Genomic DNA, 14,547 nt, shown 5'->3' with positions numbered 1-14,547 from the left:
TTATTGCTGTTATCTTTGGAAGAGGAATTTCGGCTATGCCCTTCTCAGCAACCGAATATGCTGATTGCGCCTCTTCGAGCGAGCAAAGGCGATCAGCTATTGCGGTTGGTAGCGGATCTGGCAATGGGCAGTTGATGGCAATTTCATCCATGAACTCTACCCTCTCGCGTAGTTTTAACGCGGCAGCAAACGTAGAAAAATTTGTAGAAACAGGCTTGGAGTTGAGAATTTTTCTGGCCAGTTCGGGGAGATGTTGGCGAAGCTTGGTGAACTCAAGTTCCGCAGAAGCTTTAGAAGCAAGAGCGTTGTCTCGCTCTGTTGTTAGCTTCGCCACATTCTCTGACAATGCTTTAATGGTGGCGTTTAATGGTGATTAATCACTTGAATCTAAGTGAAGGTCCCAAAAACATTATTAACACCACCATCCACCCCTCATTGCACTCAATTCTTAAATTAAATCTTAACATCATTGCACTTAATTCTTAAATTAAATCTTAACATCTAATTTAGGATTGATCATAATTTAGGATTGATCAGTACATTTTTAAAATTTTGTAGACGACAGTATGACACAAATGGGTATATGGGTGATATTGGAACTTTTGAAAAAGTATATAGCCAACTTGTGACTTTACCCCTTAATTTATTCATATAAATTTCATCATGTATATAACACAAAAAAGTTATTTGAAGTCAAAGTCAAAAAAAAAAGTCAACCCAATAATATTAAATTAAGTTGAGACATGGGGAGTACATTAAATAAATAGTAATAGCAGTTTATTTTTACTGTTAAATACATTAATACAACGTACGCTAGTTTTACTCATCATATTACAAAAATTGTTACGACACACCTGCATTGTCTTTTACTGCTTGATCTTAGAGTTTATCAAAGGCAGCACCCGAAGATATGTGTACATAAGAATGTACCTAACTGAATGCTCTTAATGACTGTCATCTACCAGTGAAGAATAACCGAGCCAATATATGCTGCTGTTGTGACAATATCAAAACTAATAAAGCATGAACTGTCTTCATTAAGTCCTTTTTCTCACAACTTTTTTAGTTGATGTAGTGGGTCCTGTAACTAGTATTGCTACTTTGCTTTGGTACATGTCTTTTATTCTGCAGATGATCATCAAAATTGAGATTAAGATTCATTATAAAACGACTGATAAATAACAAATTGGATGTCTGATAAATCATAAATTTAAAAAAAAAAAAAAAAAAAAAAAAAAAAAGGCACTAGTTACCTTGGAATACTGATAAATAACGCAATCACTAAAACTCCAATAACTAGTTGATACACTGGTGCGGGGGTCAACTCCTGCTAGACATGAGTGAATGTGTAAGTGTATATGTTACTAGATTCAATTTAAAATGGTATTAACAAAATCATGGTCTAATTTAAAATCGTAATAAAAATTGAATGGAAAGTTAACTGGATTCTAGTATAATATGGAATACGCTCCAAAGGAATAGTAAAAAACCTGTTTATGGTGATCATCTTCAATTTCATAAGTGAGGGGACCCACGTGAATTAGGGAATTTTTCTCCAGATCCACCTCAATCACATCAGATTTTAATCTGAGGTTACGTGATGGTAGAGTAGACCGAAGCTGCAGAAGATGTTTGCCACGAGACAAGCCCTTCACCTGGAAAAAGTTTGAAAGTGACAAAGGTGATAAAGATTCAATGTTGGTCGGATCATTAGCTGATCTAACTTCCAACCGCAGATGTTCATAAATCTCTTTAATTCGCTTTCCAGAAACTGTGCCAGTTAATATAGTCGTATCTGGCTGTTCGAAAACCAAAAAGTCTATGCTCTTGATATCTTCATATCCAACCTGCACAAGTCAAACATATACGGATCATAAAACAAGTTACAGAATGTTGAGATACATTATGAATCAAAAGAAAAGGTGTTTTTGTAAAACTCACCTTGACGTCAACAGATTCAGGAGAAGCGCGTTCGATCTTGGAGCTGTAGGACCCACCTATCTTTGCTATCCTAATTGTGTAAGTCGTATCAGGATGAAGTCCCCGTAGACGATATCTTCCTGAAGGATCTGTTACTGTCTCCTCATAATAACCTTTCAAGTCAGAACGGGCCTCAACTGAAACACCTTCTTTTAGTAGACCAGACAACAGAGTAACCACACCCATAGCACTGGAAGGATAAGAATAAGTAATCAGCATGTAATGAGAATAGACAGTGCCTCTATTTACTTTTTACAACTATCTAGGAGTATCTTATTTTAGTGTTTTCACATACACAAAATGTGTGTTATTTATTTGGTGAATGGGCTGAGTTGCCCACAGAACTTATTTAGTCAGCATTATCACCAGTTTACTTATGACTTACTGATTTGACAAAACTGAAGCAGGAGATTAATCAGTCATCTAAAAAAGTAGGGTTCTACCCATATAGCATTCATTCTTTTTCCCCTCTATTTACCCCTCATCTCTTGTATTTTATTATTACATACTTGGTCAGTGATTTGCGATAAATTAACAAAATAGACCAGAAGCTTTACTTTTCAGAAATCGATTCATTAATGAAATCGACTTCGTTAGTGTTTACTATAGCAGAAATCGATTTATTAATGAAATTGAGTTCGTCTGAGTACGATTTCGTTAGTGTTCTGATGAGAGTAAATAACGAAATCGAGCAGAAGTAGTACTTTTCAGAACACGATTTTGTCAGTATTTTGAGAGAAACTGACGAAATCAATTTAACTCAGGATATGAAATAGACGAGCGTTCGGAAAGCGATGTCTTTGTTGTGAAGAACAAGAAAAAGTAGTTGTGGGTTGAATGATGAAAGAGATAGATCCAAGACAGATAAGTAGGTGTTTTGTATTACACGTATGAGATTATTAAATTAATTGTTACAAAGAGATACGTGGATAAGGCTTACAGATTAAAACAAAAAGCCCAATGAAAAACAAAAACTCAAATAAGTACATTGGTCCTTGGTTCTTATTTTCATAAAAATTCGGGTTCAGTCTGGTTCGGATATTGTCTAGTTCAGTCCCGGGTATGAACCATGCAAAGCCCTACTTAATAACCACATCATGATTCAGTAAAAGAAATAGAGAGGTACCTGTAAGCAACACGTGTAGCATGGAAAGTTACTTCCCTAGATTCCCCAGATCCAAGTTCAATTGCCTGTGCTGACGGTGAGAAAGCATACTCCTACATACATACATATTATAACAAAAAATAATGATTAAATTAACCACGCGATAAAAGTACCTTCATGTGAATAAGAGCCACAATACATACCTTTAACAGAGGTCGAAGATAAAAACTCCCAGGAAACAAATTATCAAATACAAAGTTTCCTCCAGCAGCAGATATTGAATTATTTCTATACCCATCTTCACCGCTTAATGATAAAAGTACCGAAGGAAATAATTCATTCGCATTTTCTTTAGAATGGATTGTTACTGAGATTTGACCAAGCTTCTGACATGAAAAGGAATACGGTCCAATTTTCTTTACATGATAACCATGCTATTAGAAAAAAAAAAAAAAAAAAAAAAAAAAAAAAAAAAAAAAAAAGACAAAAAGATCAATAAATTAGTACTGTGTTCATCACTACTTATGCAAACTGAAAAGCATATTAAACTGTAAATTACATAACTATTTAGCATTAGTTGTATATACTTTTAAAAAGTAGCAGGTTTAAACCTTTGAAGCTTCTATATGGTAAGTTGTGCCATCGTATAAGGGTCCCCCAATAAAAGAACCATCTTTATTAGTGGTTATCGCATAAGCTAATTCGTTTTTCTTAATTTGAGCATCGTGACTATCTCCAGAAGCTAGGATTCTAATAGTAACATCCGAAAGTGGGGGATAAACTGATCCTTCAATGTATAACCCCAGTCGGCCAGAAAATGTAGGAACTGAAGCTTGACATCCATCTTTTGCTACCTTCACCTGTTTAAAATATTATAATCTTATTTAATTTATTTGGTGAAGGCTGAAAAACTATTGAATATGCATTAATCATATCTCTGTTGCTGTCTACCTGATGCTGTCTAGGATAAAACAAAATCTTCTTCTCGTTTTTGTTCCTGCAACATGTCATACACAGGTTAATTATGATATCACTCAGGGTACTATTTGATGGTTTTATCACTTTATCTATAGAAAAGGCAAGGTTGTAAAAATCGTGAACCGGGTCGAGTTGGTCGGGACCTTGGAGGGACGAGTCGGTCGAGTTGTGGACAAGTCGGAAGTTGACCAACGTTGACTTTTAGTAATAAATAAATTAAACATACATATATTACACATAAATATTTCAAACCTAAACAAAAATATTTCAAACATAGATATAAATTGTTTCACCTAACTTTGACTTTGGCCAATTCAGACCTGACTCGGCCCGACTCGGCCAACTCAGCCAGACGTTTTAGTGTTGACCGACTTTTAAGGCATTTTTTGACAAGTTTGCTTCGCTTGTTTTATTTCCAGTAAGCATTAACGTAGCTTTTAGTATAGCCAAAAAGAGCATGTAGTAGTAGGACAGATGATATACCGAGTATCCCTAGGTACAAATGAAAGCCTTTCTCCAGGATTTGCCCATACTTTATACTCATAATAAATAGCTGCTGCATTCAATTGCTCGTTACCAGTGACTACAGATGTTGCACTACTGCTATCAATAACAGTTCCTTCTACGTTCACAATGTCAATCGACAGATTTTCAGGTAAATTGTCAGCAGCATTCGGTGAGCTCAATTCAACCCTTATTTGTCCTTGGAGTAGATACTTCTCTCCTTTCAGATAGATAGGCTAAAAAGACAACAAACAAACAAATTGTGAGAAATGGAACACGAGCACGAAAAAAGGTGAAAGAAAATGAACATACCGCCGTGTTCGAAGTGTCAATTTTTACAGGCGAGTTTCCAAAAAGTATACATGAGTTTTCAAAGTGAAGTTCATGCACCCCAGGAGAATCAACGCAAATACGCTGAGGACCTATCTGCAATTGACAACAAATATATACATGAAAACAGCGTAGCAAACTATGAAGTGTATAATGTATAACATTGACCATTTGTCCTTGAACGTAATGTGTTTAGAAGCTCTGTAATACCTTAATTTTCAGGTTCACACGAGAACCATCTGATTGAAGCAGATATGCGTCTACATCATGACTGGATACTAAATTAATCCAATATCCTTTCTGAACGAAGTTAATCCCCTCAACATCTTCTGCTCCAACATTAAGATGTACAGAGCTCTGTTCCCAACACCAGTTATCTTGAGGAATAGCTTCTTTAGAAAGGTGTTTGACCTGAAAACAGCATATAGAAATCAAAATCAAAATCAAAAACTTAAATGAGTTTGGAAAGAATAATAATACCTCTAAAACCACTTTTTTAACAGCCACCCACAACACCTTTTATACACGGTAATACTTTAAAAACAACCTTGAGATACATGAATAAATCATTTGTATTGGATAAAGGTAGAATGTTACATAGAGAACTATTTATGTTATCAAAGTACTGTTTAAAACAAAAACGGGAAGAATTCAAGGTTTAACTAAGTATTCGTACAATTTTTTGACAATGGAATACCATATGAGTGATTCAATGATAAGGGATAAATTTACATGGTTTCAGGAAAGCTTGGCAATTAATTAAGTAATTGAACTAAGCAAGAAGAGTAACACAAATTTGAATCAACTCTAAAGTTCAACTAGTTACAGATTAGGAAGAACGAGAACTTACTAATGTAATTGTTCTATATTCACCATCAAAAAAATTAGAATATGCCAAATGAATAGCAACACAATACCTCAAGCTTATATCTTCCAGGCAGCACATTTTGAAATAAAAATTTACTATCCTGGCCATTTAAACCAACCGTCTGCCTCTCTTCATTGTTTTTACCATCCAGCCTCACAAGATCAACTGAAACAGATGAATCACATATTTCTTTGCAAGTTACTGAGCCGTGTACATTAACCTTTGCCTGAGAGTAAAAGATTATCATCAAGTAAGATACCAAAATATCCTTAAAAAAAATATGTCCATATCATAGTTAAGTCAAACGGGCTAGCTTCAACTTCATTATTTATATACATATATCTAACCATTTAGAGAACTGAATTACTTAAAACATAGAAAAAGATCATCCATGATGATTAATTTTTCAAATAGTCTTGAAACTGAAGGCTAAAGATCTTGATTCCCGATTTTGAAAATGATATTAATAACGTTAGAGAAAGTGAGCAAATAGATATAGCTATCAAATAATTACAACTTTGAGATATAATAATCACCTGATAAAATTTCAGCGACAACAATGGACCATTGACATTAACATCAATATGCGGTGGCGAAAATAAAAGATCTGGGTTACTTTCAGATGCGGCTGCAATAGCCGATAGACGATAGTCACCAGGTGGAACCTGAAACAACATAAACACCATTCTAGTGAGCCAAATCAGCAACAAAATCAAATTCATGATAATCAGATCTTCTAAGTATCAGTAATGGAAAGGATTCAACCAGGTTGACCACAAAGCTAACTCAATTATGGCAGAATTTACTTAGTGAAATATAAATAAATTCCCCGCTATAAATAGAAAATAACTCCTATCAAGTACCTCAAAGCAGAAATTCCCATTGTCATCAATCTGTTTAATTTGTGGCTTAACGTTATGTGGTCCATGAGTCAGTGCTACCTGGAGAGAGTATAATGGGATAGTTATAAAAACATGTTTACCATTTCAGCAGATTTTATTAACAGATACAATCATACATATACATATATGGATAAATACAAGGAACGAAACGGGGCATTGGAATAACCTTTGCTTTGTAACCGGTATCAACTGTCTGTGCTGAGCCACAAACATCATAAGACACTGCTTTGATGTCAGCAACTGATGCCATATTTGGTAAAACCTGAAAATAAAATAAAATAAATTAATAAATTAAGATGATAAAAATGATTAAAAAAATATAAGTGCCAAAAGAGACCAAGTTTTGTGGTGCAGTTACCATGAAATTAATTAGTTTGTCGAACTTGTAGTGCTCCTTCTTTGCTTCGATCTGATACTGCTTGGATGTAACCTGTAACGTAGCACAAATGACAAAAAATGAAAAAAGTGGATGCAAATTCTAGTTTTATGCAATGAACCAATTACCTGGTCAAGCTTATAATATCCTTCTTTATCAGTAATAGACCTTTCAACACCATCCACTAACACTTTTACACCATCCACTCCTTTGCCATTACTATCAACAACACGACCCCCAACAGAAAACCCAGTCACCTGAAAAAAATTCAGGTATATACAAAAAAAAGTTAGTTTATTGATGCAAGGCATTAGAATTGAATGTAACAGTGACTGGTAATTCAATAGCACTAATACAGGTGATTTAAGAATTGATGATTGAACTACGACCATATATTTACAGTTAAAGATGAAAAATTAAAATAGGGTAAAAGTTACAAATTGGCTATATACTTTCTCAAATGTCCCGATGTCGCCTGGTGTATCCTATCGTATACACACATAAAAGGCATAATGGTTGCATAAAAGTAGCATCAGGAAGGCTGGAAACAACAGTTTTGTGGAGTTGTCTGTCCAGCGTTCTCCGCTGTACAGGCTGCTCCGTCATGCGTAAGCCTTGAAGGCCGCCTAGCGCGTAAGCCCTGGCCGGAGAACGCCACCTTCAGCGTAAATTTCGGATCACAAGTAAGAGAACGTATCATCATCTGACACGTGTCCCCGAGCAATCTGGTGGATCTGACACTATAAATAGACCCCTTGGGTCGTCATTTTACACAGTTCAGATATTCTGACAACTTTGAGAGCTGAGACTCTACCTCTCTCTTTCTCTCTCTACTTTCTCTCACTAGAAGTCATCCGGCTAGCACTTTTATGCTCTACGGACGACAGATTGATTAAGCCACCCCACAAGTTTCTACACTTGTGAACCGGGTCTGCAGGGATTATTTCCCAAGGGTAAAAATCAATCGGCAACACTCCGCCCTCCTAAAGCTAGATTACTTCTAGTATCTTGTTGACACACTAAGCCTTACCTCATAAGGAAATAGGTGTTAACATCGCCCATATACCCATTCGCGTCCCACTGTCGTCTACAAACTTTCAAAAAATGTACCGATGTCGCCCAGTATACTTTTTTTACGTGTAACAAAAACAATTGATGACGTGGCTTCTAAGTAGTCGTGACACGTCGGTGATACATCGGAACAGAAACTGAAAGTATATGGGCGACATCGGAACACAACTGAAAGTATATGGGCGACATCGGGACATATAAAATGAAAAAAAAAAAAAAAAAGTTCAATAATCAACTTTACCGGTTCAGCAGGTAACCGGTAACGAAATGTTGACATTGGTACATTTTTTGAAAGTTTGTAGACGACAGTGGGACGCAAATGGGTATATGGGCGACATCAGAACATTTGAGAAAGTATATAGCCAATTTATGGCTTTAACCCATTAAAATATTAAAAGTTATAGCAGTGAACACATGATCTAATTTCAAAAAGTAACTTTCTCAGTTACAACCAGAGAGTAATATATTATCACCAATACCCCTAAAATCATAAATACAAAAGAACAACATTATCTTGTTGAAGTACCTGAAACGTTTCAGATAATATTGCATGATCATGCTGAACAGTGACAGCAACAGATGGAGGGTAAACATCAAAAACTGTATTCTCGCCCTTATAATAAGGTATTAGCTCGTAAACCCCTGCAAGTGCATCAAAAAAATGACATAGTTATCCAGTTGAACTAGAAAATTAATACAGAAAACACTGAAACTGTTCATTACAATGAGCTCTAGCAAGTACTAACTATAAGAATCATACACAATCCCCTCTGCTTTTACATCATATTGAGCAACAACAATATACAATCCCACATTAGCGATGGTATGGAGGAGGTAAGATGACTATAGTATGACAAAAAGTATATAAATACAAGAGAGTGTGTGTGTGTGTGTAATAAATATTTAAGTAAAAAAAACATAAGCCTTTGAAAGCAAAAATTGAGTTTTTAAAGGGTATTAGAATGAGATAATGTTCCATTGCAAGAAACTAACAACATGAAAGCATACAGTGAATTCCACTACAGAACACTATATACGCAAATATCATCTAGCTAGATAAAGGTACTTCAAAAACTTCTGCAAGTTTTTGTTATTCAAATGAACTGGATTAGGTGCCATACTTATACTAATGAGTAAGAAAGAGAATATGAAATATTACCGCATGGAATTGACTTAAATCTAAAGGTTCCATCAACATCAGATACGGCATGACATAGAGAAGTTCTATCTCCAGAAGGGTTGCCGGAACCCTGTGGGCAGTGCACTTCCTTTACATCATTAGAGTAAAGATAAAAGTGAACCCCCAAAATTGGGTTTCCCTGAAATTGCATGACAGAATAAGTGTTTTAGTTTTTGGTAGTAATCATACTAATAATTTATTCATCATATTATTGTGACCACTACTACTATTTCTGCATTTCAGAAGTTAGGAAAATGCAAGACTTACCTGTGCAACTACCGATCCTTTAATATCATAACCGGATACAAAGAAGATATCATCAACTTGGATATTTCCAAACCCCAATTCAACCTGAAAGTTTACATATAAGCAACTGAGTGGAAACTAACAAATTGAAGATGGAGGAGTTAGATATACAAAAGAAAGCTATACGTATGTCACCTCTGTGGATCCTTTAACTTCAATATTCAGGTCACTGTGAGATGCCTGTAGATTGTATCGCCCTACACCAACAACAACAACAACAAAAAAAAAAAAAAAAAAAAAAAAAAATATTGAAGTTAACGACACGGATTGTAAAATTAAGTTCTCACATTGTTTTTTATGAGCACTTTAGATGATAAATTCCTATCGTAATCTACAAATACATATACTACCATTTAAGTATTTACATAGACTTTTTACCTGGATTTACGTTGGTGAAAGAGTAACTTCCTGTGGATGATGTCAAAACAGATGATACAACATCCCGATTGGTATCTAAAAGCTCAACATTTACATTTGATGGACCACCATTAGTAGATGAACAACTCGCACCGCCAACAGCTCCTGCAACTTTCCCACTTATACTGAATCTGCAAAGATGTCATATGGTAAAATATGATTTCAGAAATGATCTAAAGTACATTGGTTCCTAAAATGTTAGTAATATAAAACTAATAAAGTATAAAAAATCTGTATAAAAAGAAGTTGTAAAATTGATGGACATGAGTAATCTAGACCAACCCTGTGAATCGGAAGTTTATATCTTCATTTTTGTTACAGCCACTTTGATCAACAAGCACTGGAACCTACAAAAATTAAAACAAAATAATTTTCTTGTATATCTTCAAAATACTTCACCGAATAACAAAATAAGGTGGACGTGATGTATTGTAAAATACCAGAAGTGCATACCTGATCAGGGTTCCATGACCATCCTTCAGGTCCCTTAATTTTCAGGACAAAAGAACCCTGCACCAAAAAGAGTTCATTATAAAATTCTCACCTAAAAGTAAAGGAGCTTTCAGATAACGATCCTTTAAGCAAAAAAAGACTGGCAATCAGGCACAACATTTCAGGAAAAGTTCCAAACTATCTTTTAGCTGTAGTATCCACTTGATCCATTTATAGGTTCTGCTTACATTATCTATTATTAGGGCAAAGATTGATAAAAATTAACAGTTCAACACTGTTAATCATGCAACTGGAAAGTAAAGCAACTTTGTTTAATCATCAAGCTGTGTAAGAGAATAACTAGGCTTCTGCACACCCATATCTCCCATTCCACAAAAAGAAAAAACAATTACACAAATTGAATTAAATGCGACTTTATGTCATATAAAAATAAAAATCTGTTCATAAAAAGAAAACACTCTGTTGTCCTGCAACATGCAAAATGCAAACTAACTATTAAAATCCAGGGTATTTACAGAAAAAAGTGACCTTCAATCTGTAAAACAAAACTATGTCATTCAATTAACCAACCCCCTTAGACATAAGTTAGGTAATTATTGATAGATAAGTACATTAAAATCGCACTTGGATTATTAAGAGTGTGATTGAGACAAGCTAGCATGTGATGGCTTATGAACAAGCTCGCCAAACCCATTAACCACAATATATTATACTCCAAAGATTATAGAATAGATACATGACCAAAGATACAAATTGTGAAAGTTATAAAAGAGTAATTAGGCCAAAGTGTATGCCATCGAACCTTATCATAAACCGGGATGAAGTAGTAACCATTTGGGGCACATTGTGTTCTATCCTTCACCAAGCCATCCAGCGTACGAAGTTCAACCTACAATATGGTCAAAAACATTTAGTAACCTCATTTTGTTTTTGCTTCTTTATGGCTGAAACAAGGAGTGAGTTCGCATGAAGTTGCATCATGTGAAAATCAAGCATATTATAAGCATACATAAGTATCAGGATCTTTATATAAGGTTTGTCAGCATTCCATTAGGCGCAAGAAACTTTCTTAGCACATCATTCGGCTTCTTTATAATCTTATATCTCATACAGAAACATACAGAAAGTAATATATTGCTCATAATCGGCAAATTTTACTACTGTCATTATAGAGAATTAACAAAATAATAACTTCAACCACACATTAATTTCAAAATTAGCAACAACATAAACACTTATATTTTCAATATTGCTTGAATTGAATTGAATTGAATCAGTGATCAGTGTTATTAATTAAAAACCGAATAGAATCATACCGTGATATGTGAATAGTCCAATTTCGAATCAGTTGGCTTCCGTGACTTGATCAAAGACGAACTCGCCTATCAAGTCAGAAAATCAAACGAAAATAAGCTACAGTAACAAATTCAATAAACGCGATATGATCAGAATCTGATGAATGAAATTGATATACCTCAACAAAACCACCGCAACCTTGGATCTCATCAGCAGAAGCGAGTGTAGGTGAGTGAACTGTGAAGAAGAAGATGATGAAGAAAGTAAGATAGTAGGGTTTATGAAGCGCCATGGCGTGACTAACAGATCTCAAGGAGTATTGTTGTGGTATACTCTCACTGAAAATAAATCAATCAATTAATATTAATATTAATATTAATATTAATATTAATATTAATATTAATATTAATATTAATATTAATATTAATAGTTAAAATTAATTAATTAATTAAATTAATTTGGTGTGTAGATGGTAGAGATACAGATGTAGATGTAGAATTAGTTGTACTGTGATTTAGGCCATATTGTTTGATGTTTGATTTTGCCGGCTTCTGTAATGGGGCTTGGTAGTGGCAGCTAGGCCCATTTTTGGTAGCCTGTAAACGAATGGATAGAATATAGGAAAATTGGTCAATATGTCCCTATTTTCAAAAGTGTTTTACAGATTGAATTTCAATTTCAAAGTCTATGTAACATGATGAGTCACGCAACAGGCATGATGTGTCACGCACCACGCATAATGCATGTACGTTGGTGTGTGATGTGTGAACATCGAACACTAAGACAAACAAGCACATGGTAAGCATACACGCACCATGCGTGTTGCTCGTTTCATAAGGCGGTCATTTTAGTTTTAAACCTCACACGCACTAAAAACCGTCAAAATATGCACCAAAAGGCGATTTCGACTAATCATTCGGTTCATCACTGGTTTTGCTTGTCAATCTCGATTATAGTTAAACTTTAACCTACAACCGTGATTAACCCCTTTTACCCCCATTTAAGATGCAAGCAAGCACCAAAAATCCACATTCGTCTATAAACTTGTTGATTGAGCAAAAATCCGTCAAATCTGACTAATTAAAGTAGTTGATCAAGAAACTAGACATTCACACATCACCCACAATGTCAAACAATCAGGTAAAGTTAAGATTCCATTGGTTTGATTCGTTATTTGTTGCAAACATTTCTTCGAACAGTTGTGCGTTTAAGTTATATATAGTTCATGACAGACCCTGGAACTAATTTTTACACCAAATCTAGTTTTACCAAAATTATTACAACACATTGTTTGACATTTTGAAATCTGTCACACACCATTAAATCCTGAATACAGTAAGTTTAAACATCAAAATGTACTCATTCAACCATCAAGGACATTATGACTCATTACAATTTCAAAGTGGCATTTCCGACCAAAAAGAGTTTAATACAAAAGATGGACCGAGCATGATCCTTGGGTTTACACTACCCAAACTCTAAGCAATCTTCAAAAGCACAAACACCCACAAGCAAGCTAGTCCACGTTCTTACCCTTGTCCTTCAAAGCGCTAGATTCTATAAAAGATTACTAGTTCCACCGATAATCGAAAAACAAAATGTTATAAGTTACCCGAGTGTGTCACCCATATAGTGATAAGATTTAGGCAGACATGCTTACACTTGGAGCTCACGAACTAGTCCTTGATCACTTTCTTGCCCTCCCGAGTATTCTTCGACCCACCGACATCTAAATTTACAACACAAATTGAACACATAAGCTATATTCCTTAGTGCGTACATGGCTAATAACAAAACAACATTAATTTGCGATAACAAATAAACAATTGTATAACAACTTACACATAATCAATAATATTAACACGTGGGTTCATAAGTGACCCTCTTACCTGTCCGATTTTATGACAAACCTCTAGATGTCGAACCACAAAGTAATTCTTCATTTTCTTGCGACCCATCCCGATGAACAAAGGGTTCAACACCCAGATTGACCAATGCCCACCATCGGGACCCCATGAATTCATATAGGGTATGTTTGGATGAGTAGCTTTTGGAGCTTCTTAGAGCTTCTTGAAGCTTAAGCTTATTATTTTCATAAGCTACATGCTAAAAGCTTTGTTTGGCAAGTATTTAAAAGTAGAGCTTATAGAAAATATAATAACTAGAATTTCCAGCTTCTACAAGTAGCGTTTCCAAATAAGCTTCCCTCCTTTTTCAGAAATTACCATACTACCCTTGAAATTTCACAAGTTTCCCTCTTTTATATTGATACTCCGTAGTTGTTCTTTACCCTTCCTCATAAGTGACCTAAAAAGAGTACTTTTGTACAGTAGCTTTTCTCAAAAACATCAAATACATCCATTATTTCATCTTCCATTTATCTACTCACGACCATCAAGTACAATCTAAACCCACTTCATACATTAAATTCCGGTAAGTACATGATTGCTATTTTTTTATTTATATATTTTTGTTTTTGTCAGGACCCGTCCCAATCCATCTGGATGAAGTCATCAACATCCGGTCCCATTGCGAGGTACTGATCTAAATATGCCATTAACGACTCCAAGTAATATCTTTAAAATGAGCAAATGCACAGCGAAAGATTTCTTTCATACCTGAGAATAAACATGCTTTAAAGTGTCAACCAAAAGGTTGGTGAGTTCATTAGGTTTATCGTAATAATCATTTCCATATTTTTAATAGACCACAAGATTTCATTTTAATTTTCATAAACATACATCTCATATCAGGCATTTCGCAAACTGCATAGAGATAAAA

The 14,547-nt window shown here is 34.9% G+C and overlaps 1 protein-coding gene across 1 annotated transcript; it reads right to left on the bottom strand.

The window, feature by feature from the left end:
- Positions 1–731: 731 nt before the first annotated feature.
- Positions 732–12,129, bottom strand: LOC139843627 (uncharacterized). Its single transcript, XM_071833740.1, has 27 exons — positions 11,945–12,129; positions 11,787–11,852; positions 11,273–11,359; positions 10,471–10,527; positions 10,300–10,364; positions 9,979–10,148; positions 9,736–9,797; positions 9,562–9,645; positions 9,274–9,433; positions 8,641–8,756; positions 7,172–7,300; positions 7,026–7,097; positions 6,834–6,929; positions 6,629–6,706; positions 6,302–6,430; positions 5,815–5,991; positions 5,108–5,308; positions 4,880–4,993; positions 4,547–4,803; positions 4,037–4,082; positions 3,697–3,945; positions 3,289–3,519; positions 3,107–3,198; positions 1,942–2,170; positions 1,491–1,847; positions 1,254–1,327; positions 732–1,125 (listed from the first exon to the last, which is right to left on the bottom strand). Exons 1-27 carry the CDS (start codon positions 12,056–12,058, stop codon positions 1,038–1,040), a joined length of 3,600 nt encoding a protein of 1,199 aa, XP_071689841.1. The 5' UTR covers positions 12,059–12,129; the 3' UTR covers positions 732–1,037.
- Positions 12,130–14,547: the final 2,418 nt, after the last annotated feature.

This window comes from Rutidosis leptorrhynchoides, chromosome 4, assembly GCF_046630445.1.
Source record: "Rutidosis leptorrhynchoides isolate AG116_Rl617_1_P2 chromosome 4, CSIRO_AGI_Rlap_v1, whole genome shotgun sequence".
NCBI lineage: Eukaryota > Viridiplantae > Streptophyta > Magnoliopsida > Asterales > Asteraceae > Rutidosis > Rutidosis leptorrhynchoides.
This window is presented reverse-complemented; position numbering and strand designations above follow the sequence as displayed.

What these genes read in the sequence shown, in the direction of transcription:
- LOC139843627 (XM_071833740.1), bottom strand. Translation starts at nt 12,058, where the DNA reads ATGGCGCTTCATAAACCCTACTATCTTACTTTCTTCATCATCTTCTTC. An exon ending in TATTATCTGAAACGTTTCAG is followed by an intron (nt 7,301 to 8,640) that starts GTACTTCAACAA and finishes AATTTTTTTCAG; the next exon opens with GTGACTGGGTTTTCTGTTGG. An exon ending in ACCATATAGAAGCTTCAAAG is followed by an intron (nt 3,520 to 3,696) that starts GTTTAAACCTGC and finishes TTTTTCTAATAG; the next exon opens with CATGGTTATCATGTAAAGAA.